Source organism: Aulostomus chinensis, chromosome 18 (assembly GCF_037954235.1).
Source record: "Aulostomus chinensis isolate RoL2024-O1b breed Wild chromosome 18, RoL_Achi_v1.0, whole genome shotgun sequence".
Lineage (NCBI taxonomy): Eukaryota > Metazoa > Chordata > Actinopteri > Syngnathiformes > Aulostomidae > Aulostomus > Aulostomus chinensis.
Window position 1 is genome coordinate 1,528,395 of NC_141337.1, and position 19,950 is coordinate 1,548,344.

Genomic DNA, 19,950 nt, shown 5'->3' on the forward strand with positions numbered 1-19,950 from the left:
GCCGCCGTGTTTAGGCTGTATCGGTAGGACGTAGGTTGGTACTCGGACGCAGCCCTGGTTTCAGATAATGGAGGCCTCTTAACAGTAATGTCAATTAAGCATTGCAGGGGTGAGGCATGTTTGTAGTCCAACAGGAAGTGGTCATCTCCTGGTTCCTCCCCCAGCAGCCAATAGGACCGCTCCATGTGATTGAACCAGTAAATCAGCTCTGGTGAACAGAAGTTGATGATCTTCCAGGTTCAGTTCATCAAGATCATCTTCACTAATGAACCCTCTGATGATGCTGGAAGCCTGGATGCTACGTTAGCAGTGCTATTACTTCAAGGTCACCACCACTAAGCTTCAGGCTTCTTGTTTCCCCTGATGAACTTTAATGACCTCTGTAAGCTCCTTCATACTTTTAATTTCAGGTTTTTCAGGAAACCCTCAGTGATGAAGGTAAATTTTGCTTGCTGAAATTTGTTAAAAGGTTTAAATGGAACTCAATAAATCAGCAGGAAACCTGTCACCTTGAAGTTGACCTAATATAAAATATACCACTTTACTTAAAGCTATGACATTTATGCAGAGTTTTGGCGTAATTAGCATGTATGAATGACAACAATGTGCTGTGACCAGAGGTCATGCAGGCCTATCGAGTGCCCTCCAGTGGCCTCATGAGGGAACTGCAAAGTCGTGAATAATCACGTCGACATGTCAGTTCAATACCAGTTTAAAAAGGAGTTGGTGCAGTGCTGCTAAAATAAAAGGCCTGTATACACTTGTAATCAACAGTGTCAATAATGAAATGGTACACACAAAGTGAGAGACAAGAACTACGAAGCAGTATTTAAAAGTGAAATATTTGCAGTTTGCTGTGATTTTCATTCAGTTGAGGAGGGATCCCCTTCAGACATTTCCAGGCATCGTCATGGTAACAAATACAATGGTGCTGTTACAATGGCAACACAATATATACATACTAATAGAATATCCGATGCCTGATGAAAATTAACAAGTATTCTCCTGAGTTTACTCGCGTTCTACACCTTCTAAGTGCGTATCTGTGACCTGAAGTTGTTTTCAACCGTCCAGCCATGCCACCCCCTGTGGCGGAAGGGGGAACTGCAGCGTGTGACCCGGTTTCCATCCCGGTATTGATCCGCGTCACCTGTCAACAGCCGACTCACAGGTTGAGTTGTCGCCTTCTCGTCCGTCGAAATGGCGTCTAACGGTAAGAGTCACGAGCATTCATCGCCCTGGTGTCACGGTTTGTACCGTTTAGACTCAGACCGGTCCTGATGGAGCCGTCTCCGCCGGCGGGGTAACGACAGACGCCGATTCATACACACTCAGTCGTGTTAGCCAATAATAACCAGCTAACTAACCACCTAATTAGCTGTAGCTCTGTTTAAAGGGTCATCTACCAGCATGACGTAATTATCTCTCCCTTAAAAAAAAAACGCTCGCGACGTGTGTCGGTTAGCTAACCGACAATTTAGCTCAGACCAGCTTGCTAGCAGGGATCCCCTGTAACGGCCGTGAGCTCGCGCTGCTGACCCGGTTGTGGTTGACTGACTGTGGGTTCGGTTCGGTTGAGATAGAAAAGTGTTTGGCAGTGACCGAGTATGAAGAAGAGGACCTGCTGCCGGAGCGGCGAACCCAACCCGAGGCTGGCGGGGGTCCTGCGAGGGAGGAGTGGAGACATCAGAAGGAGAAGAGACAGAAGTCCGCCCGCGGACCCCGGAGTGACTCGAGCTCCTGCTTCTGTTCGTGAATCGGTTCGTTTACACTCGCCGCCAAACCGGGTGCTCACCTGCATAAACGGTCCAAACTGAATGAACTTGTTGCCGTCAGTCAAAAGCGTCAATCAGGGGGGAGGTATGTGCTGCTGCCTGCTGGAGGGGGGAATCGATGCATTATCGATTCTGCTCATCCAATGTTTCATCGGTCAGGGCGAAAAATATCCTGCGCTCTCACCGAGGGATGTTCAGGATCTGATCAGTGGGGAGACGGAGGCCAAAGGTTTTATGTGAACATGCTTGACCAAACTGCATGTTCCTTGTCCTCCTGGCTTTTCTCTGGAGCAGTCACATGACCTCATGGCCCTGTTATGATGTCATGAGCAACGGTCGGAAAATCATGGCAGCGTTGATAAAACAAAAGTGACCGACTTATCAGGCGTGATGTCATCGATGCGGCTCCAGCTCACAGTTGTGTGACCATCGTTGGATTTCTGCTGTGTTTCTGGGATTTCGCGGTCATGAAGCTCAATGAACTCCTTGATGGCAGCTAACAACACCTTTATCTTCGCTTGTTTTCCAGACTACTCCCCGCCGTCCGCCCCAGGGTCAGTAATGGCAGCTCAGTCATGAGATGAAACACAAATCATGAACTCATCAGGTTTCTTGAGCTGAGGGTGGGACTCTGTGTTTGAGCGTTTATTTCTCCTGCGGCAGGTACGGGTCGTACGGTGGAGGAGGGGGCGGCGGCGGCCAGGGCTACGGTCAGTCGGCGAGCCAGAGCTACAGCCAGCAGGGTTATGGAGGTTACAACCAGAGCTCTGACAGCAGCCCTGGCTCCTACAACCAGGGAGGCTACGGCAGCTACGGCCAACCTCCGTCAGGTAGACCCCGACCGTCCAGCACTACCCCTTCAGTCACACAGTGGGTGAGTGGGTCTCTGTCCCCCTCCTCGTCCCCAGGAGGATACGGCTCTCTGCCCTCCAACCAGGGTGGAGGTGGATATAATCACTCCAGTCAGTCCTACAGCTCTGGAGGCTACAGCAGCGCCAGCCAGGCCTCCGGTGGCAGCTACAACCAGCAGTCGTCTTTTTCTGGCTACAGCCAGCAGCCGCCTCCGTCCTCATCGTCTGCAGGGTAGGACGCCACCCATCCCTCCGCTCAGTTGGCCAGACAGAACAACATAGCTGCTCAACTCAGAACCTAACGCCAGTTCTGCCGGTGCTGATTGTTTGTCTTCATCTGCAGCTACGAAGGCGGCTCGCCAGCTTCTTGTTACAACCAGCCGCTGAGTGGTGGAGGAGCCGGAGGAGGCTATGGGAGTGGTGGAGGTCAGACTGGTGGATATGGGGGCAGTGGTAGCCCACCGCCATCCCAGCACGGAGGAGGCCACTACAGCCAGCCCCCCAGCTACAGCTCCCCCCCTCCACAGAGCTACAGTCAGCAGAGCCAGTATGGAGGTGGAGGTGAGCTGTGGGTGGAGCTTTCTATGCATCAGACATGTTATTATTGGTTAAATGAGTGAAGGTCCTGACATGAGCTCAGGTTTGAAATGATTCACTGAGAAATCAGTCGAGAAGGCAAAACTGGCACATGTTAAATAAAGTTGAACTTCACCCTCACTCAGGATACGGAGACGACAGCCCACCTTTGGGTGGAGGAGGATACGGCAGTTCAGACGGAGGTTACAGCAGCCAGGACGGGCGTGGTGGGAGGGGTCGTGGGGGTCCATTTGGAGGCCGCGGTGGAGGTGGATATGATCGCGGCTTTGACCGAGGCGGCCGAGGTGCACAGAGAGGAAGAGGAGGGTAAGTGTTTCATTGTCACATGACCTGTTGATGTCAGTGATGTCATTTAGGGTTTCACACCTGTGGCTACATCTGAAGAGAGAGATGCTGTTCCTGATTCTGAAGGCACAGCCAGGCGTTTGTGTACCCTCACTTTTTGAGGGAAAGTTCCAGTGATGAGAGCATAAACGTTATAAACTCCATGAAACCATGAAACCATTCAGCCTGTCTGCCGTTTCCTGCCGTCTGTGTCCACTAGAGGGGGCTGATGCAGCACATTTCAGCTCTGATCTGCTTTGCTGAGCATCTCGTAACTACGACAAAATGTCTCCTTTCACGATCAGGATTTGATCTGCTAACATTGAAGAAGTCATTTAGAGCTGCATGATTAAATTGATTATCCACCTTCACATCCATTCAAGCAGAGGGCTAACCAGAAGTAGCCTGTCCTGCCCACAGAGCATGCTCAGTGTGAACGCTCATACTCAAGCAGCCAGTCTTTGTGTAGCTGAACTTCTTTCACTCGTTGCTTTGATCACAAGTTGATGATGTCAGCGCGCAGTAGAAGTGTGGTGAGAAACTTTGGTGGTGCCGTCATGGCTCTGACCATCTCTCAAACCTAGAACCCGATCATCGTTGAATTTACTGAGGTGTGAAATATTTTCTTGTTTCTAGATTCAGAGTTGTTTGGGGTTAAAATATTGATAAATTTCAATTAGAAACACATTTTAATGTTTTCTCAGTCACTGAAGCAGAGCTCTGCCTCTCAGCAGCAGTCAGACACCAAACTTCGCCGTCCTATCATGAGGTCAAACCAGCAGCACACCTGTGGGAGGCTTCTGGGAGTCTCTGTTCCTCCGCCTGGAGGGATTTTTGTCAAGAAATTTGCTGCAATCAAATGTTCAATTGATCTCAAAGAAGAACTGATTAGATTTTGGTGGTCAAAGGTCACTGACCTCACAAAACACAAGTTCAACAGGATTCACTCCAATTCTGGCAACATTTCAGTGTCTGCTTGATGTCACGTAGATCAACAGCTGATCGCTTTCTGTTTCTGAAATGAGCCTGAAGCTGACACCTAGACTGCCTGGTTATCATTGCTCCTCTCAAGGACTCTGTTCCCCGTCTGTCCACCACAACCCTTCCACCTTCACCGTATTTCAACAAATCTCAGCTAATGTCATCGTGGTAAAACTGATAAACCCTTTCAGGAGAGTTAATGAGCACGTTAACGGTCACTGACCCGACCAGTGTTCTCCTGCTCCGTTTGGCACCGAGGAAACTCTTCCAATGTGTGAATCAAATCTTCACTCACTCTTTTTGGTCTGTTTGTTGTTGTTTTTTACAAATAATTATTAATGATGATTAATTTAGTCAGAATGTGCTAAAATCATCATCATCGTCATCATCACTACGTGACACCCTGAGACTGGATGTAACACATGAACCTGAGAACAGCGACTTGGCGTCACACCACTGGACTAAATATGGAAAATCATGTGTTTAAATGACAGAAAAGTGTGATGCCACAGGACCTTTGACCCCAGCGTGGTTTCCTGTCCAGCACCGCGTGGAGTTTCACGCCACCAGTCGGTGTGTAAATGGGGCAAATGCAGAGGATGACGTCATCATCATGGGTTTGGTGGTTGGACTCATTCATTTAAGGTCTTCAGGGATCAGCGTGGGTCAGGAACCTTCAATGAGTGCAGATGCACGCTATTTTGACCCGTGTGGTTCCTAAAATGTGTCTTGTTATGATGGAGGGACTGCCTGTCCTCCAAATCACCAAAGTTTGTTCGCTCCCTCCAGTTATTGGAGGGACAAGTCAGCATTTAGTCACATGAGCATGGAAGTAACACCTGAAACATCCTCAACACAAATGTAAAACTTCTACTGTCAGTGACGAGCTGAATGGCGTTCCCTCCCTTCATGTGTATCCTCATGCATTCATGGGTGGGCGTGGCCACAGATACCACAGCAGGAAAACCATGGCCTGCAGCAGCAGCACACCTGTGCTGGTTTTCTGTCATTTTTGGCGATGCAAACTTCACCCTAAGAAAATAACTGCTACACGCAACATTCGTGATCTCAAAATAAAGGTCACTAGACTGAGTTCATCAGACTTGTGTCAGCTGAGAACGTGTCTGCGTAGGTCAGGCACTCGGTGGAGGGGAACCCATGCGTCTCACGTTAGCGCAGCTGCGTCAGCTATACGTTAGCTTGCCACAAGCCTTCTGGGAGGTGAGAGTTAATCAGATAAGTGCTGCTGTTACCAGGACTCTAATTTGTCCATCTCCACATACTGCCACCTGCTGGCCGATGCTGAACTGAAAGACATCATCGCAGTATTGGCATTACGGCAAAATTTGGAGAGAAGGAGGGAAAAGAGTGAGAGACTTGAGTTGAACTAGCAAGGAAATACTTGGAGCATCTCTGGTAGGATGCAGCCTCTGAACCGAGACGTAGCTAACAGGGTCAGTCAAGGGACTGAGAGCAAGAAAAGTACCAACTCTCATCGGACGCATCTTTGGGTTCAGTCGTTCGTTCAGAGGAAGTTGCCAGTCAGTGAACGAGTGACTGCCCACGTCAACACACTGCCAGACATCACCATCACCTGCTTTGTCACCTGTTCCCACCTCCTTCCCAACCAGCCCTCCATGTGTCATAAACTGCTTTAATCAATCTGTGAATCTTCTCCTAGGCTCGTATCCTCCCTCCAGGCTGGATTTGGAAGATAGTTGATTGTCTGGAAGAATCATGAAAAAATAATGTGGGAGGATGTTAGGAAACCCTCAGAAGGCCTCAGTGGGTTCGCTGCAGTTTAAGAGTAAAGGTTAGAACAAATACCACCACCTGTCCGGGGTCAGAGGTGTTAATGTTGGGTGGTTTATCAACACAGTTTCTGCCATGAAATAACTCGGGGTGAGTACAAGTCACTGAGACTTGGTTCAACAGATCCATCTGCATGTCAGCAAATATTCCATAAAGACCAAAGTCCTCGATGTGTCTTCAAGACCCAGAGCAAGACTTGAAGGGGTGGGGGGTGGGGGGGTTACCGAGGGACTGAGCCAAGGGAGCTTACCTACAACCCACGAGAGAAACCGCTGTCAGCACCAGCCTTCAATGCGTGTCGTTTTTTCTCTTCCTCTTCATCAGAATGGGCGATCGTGGAGGATTCAATAAATTTGGTGGTAAGTGACAAAACTCTTCCAGCAGAAAGGTTTGAGTATAAAGAGTCGAAGCTAAAAGGAGGCTTAAAGCATGACGAAGACTGAACGTTGTCATGTGATTGTGTGTGACTTTGATAAACTACTTTATCTAAACAGTAGAGAAATTGTGGTCATGTTGGTGTGTGGAGGCCGTCAGCTGTGGGGAACACGAATATGACAAAGGAGGTCAAACTGCCTGTCACTCGTCTGTAGCTCAGATGGTTGAACCTGCGGGGCGAGAACGCGAGTGCACGTGCTGTCGGTGACCAACAGGGGTCATCGTTCTTCCTCCTGCCTGTGGGGTCTCCAGGTGATGGAGGTTTCTGACTATCAAACCTGCCGCCTGCAGGCTGGAGAAACTGAGCGTTCATGTTGCTGCTGTGACCTGCAGGTGGCGTGTGCTCCTGCTCATGATCAGTCACTCTAGACCTCAGACCAGGTGCTAGTGAAGGGCGGCTGTGAGACCTGTCCAGGGGAGGTCCAGCTCCACTTGTCAGAGCTGGAGAGTAAAAACTGGTTTTCTTGCAGTTGTGGGAAACTGCAGTTTTTACCAGAAATTTGAGATGTGGTCATTGTTCTATAAGCAGAAGGTTTGCCCACATCGTGGGTGGAGAGTAATGGGACAGGCTCTCTAAAGCTTAATAATAACAATTACACAATTAACAAGGGTGGCTACACCCTATGGACTGTTTATGATTTGCTCGATAACTCAAATGCTTATTTAGGGTCAAGTTTGCTCACAGCTGCTCTGACATCATTCACCGCCAAAGCTCAACTTTGTGAGTTTGCGACGAGTGTTGGCAGTGACGCTGAGCGTTGTTCCTTCCTTGTTCCAGAACGATGCCAATCAGGCTGAGAGGCAGCTGTGTGTCAGGGTTGACAGTAGGATACGTGTCATATTTATATTGCAACACTTTACACAGAAGTTCTACTTTTGAAAACCTCACAGGTTCTTGTGATGAGATGCAGCTTATAAATGGACCCCACAAGTTTACCTCCAGGCTAGCAAATGAAATATGTGGTGAAAGTTGTGAAAGTCTCCGTTGGAGGTCCCAAACTCGACCACATAGTTTTGTTAAAACCGGAACAGTGACGGCAACAATGGAGATTATTTTTAGTACGAGAGGACAATCTGAGAGTTCAGATCTCTACCACGGCGACATGATGTCATCAGAACCTGATCTGATTCCAGATAGTTTGGATCCCCAAATCTGATTAAAAATGTAGAAACTGGGTTGGTTCAAGTTGGACGTGTCCAAGTCCTTTAACTTTGAGTGGAAACGCTGCACCTGTTGAGTTCTGGGTTTCGTGTTTGAGCAACAACACTTGAAAGCAACGCAGGTCGTCGGCAACAATAACAACTCATTTACCCTCACAGTGGGGGGGGGGGGGGGGGAGTCTGAGAGAGAGAACTAATGAAGCTGAAACTTGACAGTGGGAATTCATGAAGTCATTTCAGCTCCGCCAACACCAGCGTTTTCAGAAAGGGAGTTTTTGAATTCTTCTTTTCCCCTGCAGTGAAAACCAGCCTGCTAGTTGTACGTTATCTTGCCAACAGACACTAAATTCCACAGTTTCTGCTGAAAGTTACACAAGATTCCAAGCTGAGAATTCAGAGTGCAAGCTTTGATTGTTTCCAATTCCTTGTTCACCACCTTTTCCCTCAAAGTCAAACTTTACCCTCACGCAAGTACATTAAAAAAACGCATTCACATACTTGAAGTTTGGTGGATGTGAATGAAAGCAAGAAGCCCCCAGGGAGGCGCCAACTGATGATGGCTCTGATAAGCTGAGGTGGAGGTTTTTGCTGAACACTAAGTGACAGAGGTTTCATGGTCAGGTTGGCTCTGTTGGAACCATCATGAGTCATCAACCGGTTCCTCAGGGAAGTTTGCTTCCTGGTCCTCTTGCTGAAGTCTCTGTGTGTCAAGATGAATCATTGCTGAAAACACTTTTTTCCTGATTGGAAACATTCGTTATGAAAGCAGTGGAAATAAAGTGCTGGGAAGGTTGGGCTGCAGCGTCTGATGACAACAAGTGTGTTGAAAAGAATGCTGTCTCTCCTTTCCGGGTCAAGCTGTTCCAGTCAAATGTCCACAGAAACAATCAAATGCGTGACTACAGCACTGACAAAGGTGACACACTCCATCCAGCCAACAAGGTGTGACAACAACACAAACGCTGGGAACCTGTGTGAAACCACAACTAACAAACCATTGAACAACACTGCGCCAACTGGTGACTCAAATATGCTGCAACCTGTAGGCTGAGAAGTTGTTTGCACTTGAACCGTAGTTGGTTTACTGCAGTAACAATGATGGGTGGTTGGTTTACTGCAGTAACAATGATGGGTGGTTGGTTTACTGCAGTAACAATGATGGATGGTTAGTTTACTGCAGTAACAATGATGGGTGGTTGGTTTACTGCAGTAACAATGATGGATGGTTGGTTTACTGCAGTAACAATGATGGATGGTTGGTTTACTGCAGTAACAATGATGGGTGGTTGGTTTACTGCAGTAACAATGATGGATGGTTGGTTTACTGCAGTAACAATGATGGGTGGTTGGTTTACTACAGTAACAATGATGGGTGGTTGGTTTACTACAGTAACAATGATGGATGGTTGGTTTACTACAGTAACAATGATGGGTGGTTGGTTTACTGCAGTAACAATGATGGATGGTTGGTTTACTGCAGTAACAATGATGGGTGGTTGGTTTACTGCAGTAACAATGATGGATGGTTGGTTTACTACAGTAACAATGATGGATGGTTGGTTTACTGCAGTAACAATGATGGGTGGTTGGTTTACTGCAGTAACAATGATGGGTGGTTGGTTTACTGCAGTAACAATGATGGGTGGTTGGTTTACTGCAGTAACAATGATGGATGGTTGGTTTACTGCAGTAACAATGATGGATGGTTGGTTTACTACAGTAACAATGATGGGTGGTTGGTTTACTACAGTAACAATGATGGGTGGTTGGTTTACTACAGTAACAATGATGGATGGTTGGTTTACTGCAGTAACAATGATGGATGGTTGGTTTACTGCAGTAACAATGATGGATGGTTGGTTTACTGCAGTAACAATGATGGATGGTTGGTTTACTGCAGTAACAATGATGGATGGTTGGTTTACTACAGTAACAATGATGGATGGTTGGTTTACTACAGTAACAATGATGGATGGTTGGTTTACTGCAGTAACAATGATGGGTGGTTGGTTTACTGCAGTAACAATGATGGATGGTTGGTTTACTGCAGTAACAATGATGGGTGGTTGGTTTACTACAGTAACAATGATGGATGGTTGGTTTACTGCAGTAACAATGATGGATGGTTGGTTTACTGCAGTAACAATGATGGATGGTTGGTTTACTGCAGTAACAATGATGGGTGGTTGGTTTACTACAGTAACAATGATGGGTGGTTGGTTTACTACAGTAACAATGATGGGTGGTTGGTTTACTACAGTAACAATGATGGATGGTTGGTTTACTGCAGTAACAATGATGGGTGGTTGGTTTACTGCAGTAACAATGATGGATGGTTGGTTTACTGCAGTAACAATGATGGGTGGTTGGTTTACTACAGTAACAATGATGGGTGGTTGGTTTACTGCAGTAACAATGATGGATGGTTGGTTTACTGCAGTAACAATGATGGATGGTTGGTTTACTGCAGTAACAATCCAGGAAGTGTCTCTGTTGACTGAATATCAAACCAAAAACAAATACTAGTTGGTTCAAAGACGGTTGTGGGTTGGTACAGTGCACAAAACCAAGTGTGTGAACAGTCGTGTGTTTCCACTGGATGGTAAAATAAGTGTGGTGGTGTGATTTAGCTGTCATGCTAAACACTGCAGATTGTGGTGAGAAGTAGGAGGATCATTTACACCATGTTCATGTGTAGTTCACCATCGGTTCTTTTACACCACTGATATCTGCTCTTCTGTCCTCTCAAGGACCCAGAGACCTGGGACACGGCCATGGAGGACATGGCTTCAGTAAGTGCCTTATTTTTTACCCTGCTAGTGGCAGGAGTAGCAAGAAAACTATCCAAGCATACGGTGGTGCATGTTAATACCAATGAAGACAGTTGTAACAGTTGGCACCGTTACCAGAGACCCAGAGACTAACAGGTGATTCCACTGATGAACTCTCCTTCAGCCACAGAGGAGTGTTCATCAGTGGAATCACCTGTTAGTTTGGTTGGAAGGAAAACCTGCACACACACGGCCCTCCATGGCACAGGGTTGCCCTCCCCTGCTCTAGCGGGATCCTCAGAATTGTGGCCTCGGTGGTCCCTGTCACATTGGCCTCAAGTGACAAACCAGAAATGTCTGTTGTCTAACTATGAAGATTTTAAGCTATGAATGCTGTGTGTGGGTTCTCAGTGTCTCTTCATGACTCTTCTCCTCTTCCAACAGTGCCAGACCAGGACAACTCCGACAATAACACCATCTTTGTCCAGGGCCTTGGAGACGACTACACCGTGGAGTCAGTGGCCGACTTTTTTAAACAGATTGGGATTATTAAGGTACGACTCAGTCAGCCATCAGCAACGATGACGCCACAAACACAAACCTCCATCCAATCTCTTCGTTCAGCGTTTTTAGTATTAAAGTTGAGTCACTGAATCTGTCCCTCTGTCCATCCTCCAGGTCAACAAGAAGACGGGCCTGCCCATGATCAACCTGTATACTGACAGAGAGACGGGCAAACTGAAGGGGGAGGCCACCGTCTCTTTCGATGACCCCCCCTCAGCTAAGGCCGCCATCGACTGGTTTGATGGTGGGTGTGGTGGCATAGTGTGGGCTCCATGTAGTGGCACAAACTTCTCATTGCTAAGATATATCAGTAGGTTCAGTTCTACATGGGATCCACCAGTAAACATCAAACTGGAGGATGTTGGACCAGGAGATGACCAGTTCCTGGTGGACTACGAACACACCTCACCCCTGACATGATCACTTCCTGGTGGACTACAAACACACCTCATCCTGACATGATCACTTCCTGGTGGACTACAAACACTCCTCACCCCTGACATGATCACTTCCTGGTGGACTACGAACACACCTCACCCCTGACATGATCACTTCCTGGTGGACTACAAACACACCTCACCCCTGACATGATCACTTCCTGGTGGACTACAAACACTCCTCACCCCTGACATGATCACTTCCTGGTGGGCTACGAACACACCTCACCCCTGACATGATCACTTCCTGGTGGACTACGAACACACCTCACCCCTGACATGATCACTTCCTGGTGGACTACAAACACACCTCATCCTGACATGATCACTTCCTGGTGGACTACGAACACACCTCACCCCTGACATGATCACTTCCTGGTGGACTACGAACACACCTCACCCCTGACATGATCACTTCCTGGTGGACTACAAACACACCTCATCCTGACATGATCACTTCCTGGTGGACTACGAACACACCTCACCCCTGACATGATCACTTCCTGGTGGACTACGAACACACCTCACCCCTGACATGATCACTTCCTGGTGGACTACAAACACACCTCATCCTGACATGATCACTTCCTGGTGGACTACGAACACACCTCACCCCTGACATGATCACTTCCTGGTGGACTACAAACACACCTCATCCTGACATGATCACTTCCTGTTGGACTACAAACACTCCTCACCCCTGACATGATCACTTCCTGGTGGACTACAAACACTCCTCCTCCCTGACATGATCACTTCCTGTTGGACTACAAACACTCCTCACCCCTGACATGATCACTTCCTGGTGGACTACGAACACACCTCACCCCTGACATGATCACTTCCTGGTGGACTACAAACACACCTCATCCTGACATGATCACTTCCTGGTGGACTACGAACACACCTCACCCCTGACATGATCACTTCCTGGTGGACTACAAACACACCTCATCCTGACATGATCACTTCCTGGTGGACTACAAACACACCTCATCCTGACATGATCACTTCCTGGTGGACTACGAACACACCTCATCCTGACATGATCACTTCCTGGTGGACTACGAACACACCTCACCCCTGACATGATCACTTCCTGGTGGACTACAAACACACCTCATCCTGACATGATCTCTTCCTGGTGGACTACAAACACACCTCATCCTGACATGATCACTTCCTGGTGGACTACAAACACACCTCATCCTGACATGATCACTTCCTGGTGGACTACGAACACACCTCATCCTGACATGATCACTTCCTGGTGGACTACAAACACACCTCATCCTGACATGATCACTTCCTGGTGGACTACAAACACACCTCACCCCTGACATGATCACTTCCTGGTGGACTACGAACACACCTCATCCTGACATGATCACTTCCTGGTGGACTACGAACACACCTCACCCCTGACATGATCACTTCCTGGTGGACTACGAACACACCTCACCCCTGACATGATCACTTCCTGGTGGACTACAAACACACCTCATCCTGACATGATCACTTCCTGGTGGACTACGAACACACCTCACCCCTGACATGATCACTTCCTGGTGGACTACGAACACACCTCACCCCTGACATGATCACTTCCTGGTGGACTACAAACACACCTCATCCTGACATGATCACTTCCTGGTGGACTACGAACACACCTCACCCCTGACATGATCACTTCCTGGTGGACTACAAACACACCTCATCCTGACATGATCACTTCCTGTTGGACTACAAACACTCCTCACCCCTGACATGATCACTTCCTGGTGGACTACAAACACTCCTCCTCCCTGACATGATCACTTCCTGTTGGACTACAAACACTCCTCACCCCTGACATGATCACTTCCTGGTGGACTACGAACACACCTCACCCCTGACATGATCACTTCCTGGTGGACTACAAACACACCTCATCCTGACATGATCACTTCCTGGTGGACTACGAACACACCTCACCCCTGACATGATCACTTCCTGGTGGACTACAAACACACCTCATCCTGACATGATCACTTCCTGGTGGACTACAAACACACCTCATCCTGACATGATCACTTCCTGGTGGACTACGAACACACCTCATCCTGACATGATCACTTCCTGGTGGACTACGAACACACCTCACCCCTGACATGATCACTTCCTGGTGGACTACAAACACACCTCATCCTGACATGATCACTTCCTGGTGGACTACAAACACACCTCATCCTGACATGATCACTTCCTGGTGGACTACAAACACACCTCATCCTGACATGATCACTTCCTGGTGGACTACGAACACACCTCATCCTGACATGATCACTTCCTGGTGGACTACAAACACACCTCATCCTGACATGATCACTTCCTGGTGGACTACAAACACACCTCACCCCTGACATGATCACTTCCTGGTGGACTACGAACACACCTCATCCTGACATGATCACTTCCTGGTGGACTACAAACACACCTCACCCCTGACATGATCACTTCCTGGTGGACTACAGTAATGTTAGAGAAGAAGTGTTTTATCGATGGTGGTTTGGTACGTTGGAAGTATGAAGAACAATTTAATTCAGCTTCATGTTTTCAGGTCCAATTCAGCGCTTGTCCTCATTTCCTTTTATGATTTTGGAGTTTAAGATGCTCATTTCTGGCCTCACCATCTTGACAACTTCAGCATTTGTCTGTCCCAGCAGGGAAGGACTTCAATGGAAATCCCATCAAAGTGTCCTTCGCCACCCGCAGAGCCGACTTTGGGGGCCGAGGTGGCATGAGAGGAGGTCGAGGACGCGGAGGTGAAAACCTTTGTTTTGAGGGCTTTGATACTTTGTTAGGTGATGTGATTCGTTCTCATGTCTCATCATCCAGTTACACCGCAATGAAGAAATGACTTGAGTCTGCCGTTAGGATGCCGACGCTTGTAGTCCTGATGTCACTTCTTTAAGGTGAAAACTTACAACAGGGACAGAAGGTCTGACCCGGGTGTTTCTGGTCTATTTAGGACCGATGGGACGCGGGGGATTTGGAGGCGGTCGAGGTGGAGGCTTTCCAGGAGCCAACGGGGGTGGTGGTGCAGGAGGAGGAGGAGGTCAGCAGAGGGCAGGAGACTGGAAGTGTTCCAACCCGTGAGTCCTTCAGTTCTTTCTCCATGAAGAATCCACTGAGATGAGAGACAACAGGAAGCCAGCAGGCCTCATGTGACATCACACAGAAAACCCCTTTGTTCTTCATAAAATGGTGTTGGGATGTTGGTGCAAGAGAAAAGAAAGAAAGGTACATTTGTGGTTCCTGTTCTGCTTCATCCCCCCAGAAACTGTGGCAACCTGAACTTCTCCTGGCGCAACGAGTGTAACCAATGCAAGGCGCCAAAACCTGACGAAGGCGGCGGGATGTCCCCCATGGAAAGAGGTCTGACCCTTGGAGTTTCTCTGTTCTCATCTTTGTGACCTCACCTCTGGTGGTTCTGGTCTTACAGGTTTTGTCTCGTTTTCGGATGAAGAGGGTTTAGTGCTGTAGACCAGCTGCTGGCGTCTCTACCTCTTGTGTCTTCCCTCTGTCACGTATATCAGACATGACCACTTTTCTCACCTTGTCACTCATCCTGTCAGGAGGCTTCGGTGGCGAGCGCAGAGGGGGGTTTGAACGAGGCGGCTTCAGAGGGGGGCGAGGCAGCGACCGTGGAAGCTTCAGAGGGGGACGAGGTGGTGACCGGGGGGGATACGGCCCTGTCAAGATGGACGGAAGGTCAGATACACTCAAACTGCCCGCCAGGTGCAGGTTTGTGAGAATTTGTGGCTTTCGAAAGGTCACGCAGGGTTCAGAGCAGATGACATCATCCTCTAAATATTCCCTCCAGCTGCGGGAAGCCTGCTGCCCTCACTGATGTTGTTGATGTTAGCGTGGTGGGTTGATGGCTTCCCTGTTGCTATGGTTACACAGTCAGCACATTCATTTAAAAGGCCAACAGATCCACTTCAGAGCCATTTGACACTCCTGAAAATGCAGCAAAGCCACGTGAAACATTTGTTTAGTGATTTTTCAGGTGTGAAGATTCTCAATCTCGTCCTCCAGCTTGGCACCTGACAGTCGCAGGTTCTGCATCACGGATCCTGACGGCAGACGCAGTCATGGGATGACATCTAAACGCTCACTCATGCTTCACACATTCCTCATCAGAGCTCACTGAGTCAGCAGTAATCTGCACAGGTATTCTGTGTGAGAAACAGCTTGAGGTGTGTGTGTATATCAGGTGTCAACGAATACGCAGCAGCCAATCAGGCTTGAGTTTTCTCCCAGGCCATGGCGGAAGGAACGTGTTCGTTACTGAACTTGAGGCGCTTCTCTTTAGGACTTGGTGGTCAAGTCTAAAGTTTACTACTTTTTGGTGGATGCCACAAATTCTCTCAAACCCTTCATTAGGACCGTGTGTGTGTGTGTGTGTGTGTGTGTGTGTGTGTCTTTCAAAGATCTTATTGCAGCACAAACATCATCCTTCATCTCTTCAGTGTCTGTTGCTTGGGTTCACTGGTGACATCATAACCAGTTCTGACTTCCAAGGTTCGAGGAAGACAGATTAGTGTCCAGCTACTAAACTGACCGAAGCATCGTCATCGTCAGTTATGGTGGTCGTCTTCATGCTGATTTGTAAAACTGTCCTGTTGAGGAGTTTTGGAGCTGCGTCACCGACCCGGGACACGGGACCCTTGACCGACTCTGTTCAGTGTTTCAGGGGTTGTGTGCTGTTGGTTCTATGTGGTCCTGTGACATCCGTAGGTTGTTACTCAGTAACTGTGCAAACACACAACTTCAACCCATTGTTTTGTGTGTGTGTGTGTGTGTGTTACTTCCAGGGGCGACCGCAGGCAGGAGCGGCGAGGCCGTCCGTACTAAATCATCCTGTAAGGACAAAGTGTCCCACTTCAGTTCAAAGACCAGAGAGGAACATTTGTCCACACATGCCCCACCCACACCTTCACCTTTATACAACTAGAAAAATGTGACCATCCCAGGTACTTGTGTGTCAATGGTCCAGGTGAGGCCTCATCTGAAGGAACCAACAATCTCTGATTTCATCCTTTCTTCCTCAAAGACTTTGTTACACTGCCATCCCACCACATGAGTATTAGTTAGTGCATCACCATAGCAACGCTGCTATTTAGGAGTTTAGCTTGTGCAATGTATCTGTTCACAAATGATCCAAAGTATAATTTTGTAGTCATTTTTACGGAACAATTCTCAGCCCATCTCACGAGCTTCAAAGCAGCAGGGGACAGCACATGGTCAGAGAGTTTGGATTTCTGTTCGAGGAACAAGGAAATGCTAACTTCCTTAGCATGAGCTAGCAGTCAGTGTCTCAGTCGGTTCGTGCTCCATCCGCCAGTCGGGAGTTCTGTTAGCAACTCTGGTCCCTGGCCGGTTGGACCACCGCCCCCTCACACGGTCATCACGCTACGCTCCGTGTGCGTGCGTGGGTGTGTGCGTCGGTTTTCCCATCTAATCCTCACCGCCACACAACGCGGACTGTTGCTAGTTGTTACATTTACAAATGCAATGATCTCTCCACCTACAAAACACTCCAGGTTTCTTTTGAAAGGTTTTTATTTTTTGGTTTAATTGTATGTTAAGTCTTTTTTGTTGTTACCAGAGCTTCACTTCACCAATTCACTCAATTTTGTTAAAAAAACAGCTGTGTAAATCATTGAGTAAATCAGCAAGAAATCCCAGGGGTTCGATGTTCTTTCCCTTGGGTTATTTTGAGGGTACAAGTCATAACTTTTTCTCTAAATTAGTTTTTTTGTGGCCATGAGATGCATCATGTCCCCTCAAGGTAATTCTTTGAGTCCAGGATGCTTTGATTCAATTGTGGGAACAAATTATATCTTGTGGCCTCAAACTCGATGGTCCTGGAGGCCACTGCTGGATTCCGTAGGTTACTCCTGAAAATGAGTGAGAACTTCTTAAAAGTGCAAATATTAAATCATCACAGACGTCAGTGACGTTTCAGGAAATCTTCCGAGTTCCTGATGTGAATTCCCTGACTTTAACCGTGAAGACACAAAGAAATACTTATTTTTGTGAGCGTGAAGGAAAATAATCCTTGTATCACTTTTCCTGTAGACGTAAAAGTCAAAAGTGATCGATATTTCAACTTTGAGCCGCCGCGTCAGTGGCGAGCAGGCAGGTTTACGGCCTGATGGATGATCGTGACCTTTAATCTGGGTGGAGACGCACGTGTCCGGGTTGCAGCCCTGACGGGCGCCTGCTCCCGAGTTGCGCTGGTACGACTCATCACGACATCCTGGTGACCCATGAACCAAAGACACGGTGAAGAAGTTTGAAAGAGAAGAAATTTCACCATCACAGCCGTCAAACGTGGTGTCTTCTCGCCATCGACACGATTCGGGAAAACCCTCCGACGGCGACCGATCTGAACCCTCGTCAGCCACCTGCTGCAACTCTACCATTTCTTTCTGTTTGCTTCGAACGACTTGTGTTGTGATGTGAACATGCAGCTGATTTTCAAATTAAAGTGTGAATAAAACCAAGCGTGACTCTGTGGTTTTTCTAGACGTGCAATCATGTCAAGACAAACAATATAAGAATAAGTAACTGGAGGTTTTCACACGTTGGTCATTGGCAAGGTTCGTCTCTGGTTACTGACCAAACCAGCTGGTGAAAAGCAAGTCGACAACCAAATATCTGCTGGATGCACTTGAATCTTTGACCTCTGACCTCCAGAGGCCTCACAGCCAATCGGGTTCCCTGTTTCCCACTTTAGCTCTTCCAGCTCGGCCTGGAGCGAAGGGTCTAATTACTGACTGTCAGTTCACTCTCAGTCTCTCAATCAAGTTGACTGACGCTTGTTTAACTCTCTTCTTCTCTCAAGGCCTGGATGTCGTGTTGCCGGTCTCACGGGTGTCCATGGTGCCGGCGGTGACCGTCCTGTTTCTGATCCATCAGTGTCCCAGAGAGACCTTGAATGATCAGATTTGCCATAAACGTCCACATGAACTGAAAAGATGAGCTGATGAGAATTTCGGGCTGGGGGGGGTCAAAGGTCAGTGTGACTGTGACGTCATATTATTTTGTTAAAAAAAACCAACCTCTGCTGTTGTCAGCGGGAGGTGTTCCACCGAGGTTCATTAATAGTTCCAGATGGTTTTCTGGAGCTGTCGAGACTTCCTGCCAGGTGAGCGGCGCCTCCGGCTTGGAACCGGACCATCCAGTTTGAAATGTAATGATTTCCTCAGCTGGAACAGAGACAAGTCACAAGAACAGAGGGCTGTTGGGAACCTGCATGTTCATCTCATGATGGTGATTCAACGCATTTCCTGAAGTCTTGAAGGACTTCACCCTGAAAATGAGTTCTCCCTTTCAGGTTCTCACATTGATAGAAAGAAACCAAAGCGTAATGATCAGGGCGTCGCGCTCGACATCCATGACAGACATGTGCCCGTTAGCGCTGGATGGTAACCATGGTAACTGAACTGCACATTACATCACTACAGTCAAAGCGCTTGAGCTCAGGTTCCTGCCTGAATGAACGTCTGCGTTTCTTTCCCTCCTTCACTTCTTCGTGACTCCAGAACGCAGGAAGGACCGGCCGCGAGCATTTAGCTGAAAGCTAACGGAGACTGACGCTAACAGCATCTAATTTGCTTCGTAATGACGACAACGATGATGATGATGATCCTCTGGACACTCAACATCCTGCAAGTGGCACAAAGTCTACATTATTAGCAAGAAAACAGCCTAGACACAAATGAGGTCCAAGTCTGGGTGAAGGAAGTCAAAACAGGTCATGTGATGTGGGCGTGTCTTCAGTCATCCGTTGGACTTTGATGATGATGATCAAATCTTTTTCTGAAGACTCCAAATCGCCTCAATCCCATTTAGAATGGCGCCAGTGTAGGCAGTCCAAGTGTCTCCGGCACAGTGAATGGAACACAGCCATAATTCAACGGTGAGCAATCGCTCAGGTGTTGTTGGTGACTCTGACACCTGTGCTGACCCCCTCCAGGGCAGACGCGCCAAACCACCGGTGGGTTGGACTCGGCCTGTGAACCTGGGCTTCATCATCCAGAAGGGTCGGGACACGTCAAAGGTTACAGTCGCTGATGTTACCTGAATGCAAGTCCCTCCTACTATGACGTCATCACCAGGAACAGGAAGCACCCTTCCTGGAACAAAGTCTCAGGACATTACAGGTCGGGACAGGAGACCTCCACGGTTT

General features: G+C 48.0%; 1 protein-coding gene across 4 annotated transcripts; it reads left to right on the top strand.

Moving 5' to 3' along the window:
• The first annotated feature begins 902 nt into the window (after positions 1–902).
• fus (FUS RNA binding protein) lies at positions 903–18,281 on the top strand. Of its 4 annotated transcripts, none has more exons than XM_086186107.1 (15): positions 947–1,213; positions 2,305–2,329; positions 2,439–2,605; positions 2,684–2,858; positions 2,970–3,187; positions 3,349–3,529; positions 6,665–6,699; positions 10,687–10,728; positions 11,152–11,261; positions 11,386–11,515; positions 14,411–14,512; positions 14,719–14,842; positions 15,028–15,125; positions 15,326–15,461; positions 16,568–18,281. In XM_086186107.1, exons 1-15 carry the CDS (start codon positions 1,201–1,203, stop codon positions 16,605–16,607), a joined length of 1,596 nt encoding a protein of 531 aa, XP_086042233.1. In that variant the 5' UTR covers positions 947–1,200; the 3' UTR covers positions 16,608–18,281. The 4 variants fall into 4 exon arrangements, with proteins under 4 accessions (XP_086042231.1, XP_086042232.1, XP_086042233.1 ...); XM_086186108.1 differs by having other exon boundaries at positions 958–1,213; positions 14,414–14,512; positions 16,568–18,280; XM_086186105.1 differs by having other exon boundaries at positions 903–1,213; positions 2,439–2,858.
• The last annotated feature ends 1,669 nt before the right edge of the window (positions 18,282–19,950 follow it).

What these genes read in the sequence shown, in the direction of transcription:
- fus (XM_086186105.1), top strand. An exon ending in GAGCCAGTATGGAGGTGGAG is followed by an intron (nt 3,188 to 3,348) that starts GTGAGCTGTGGG and finishes ACCCTCACTCAG; the next exon opens with GATACGGAGACGACAGCCCA. An exon ending in AGGAGGTCGAGGACGCGGAG is followed by an intron (nt 14,513 to 14,718) that starts GTGAAAACCTTT and finishes TGGTCTATTTAG; the next exon opens with GACCGATGGGACGCGGGGGA.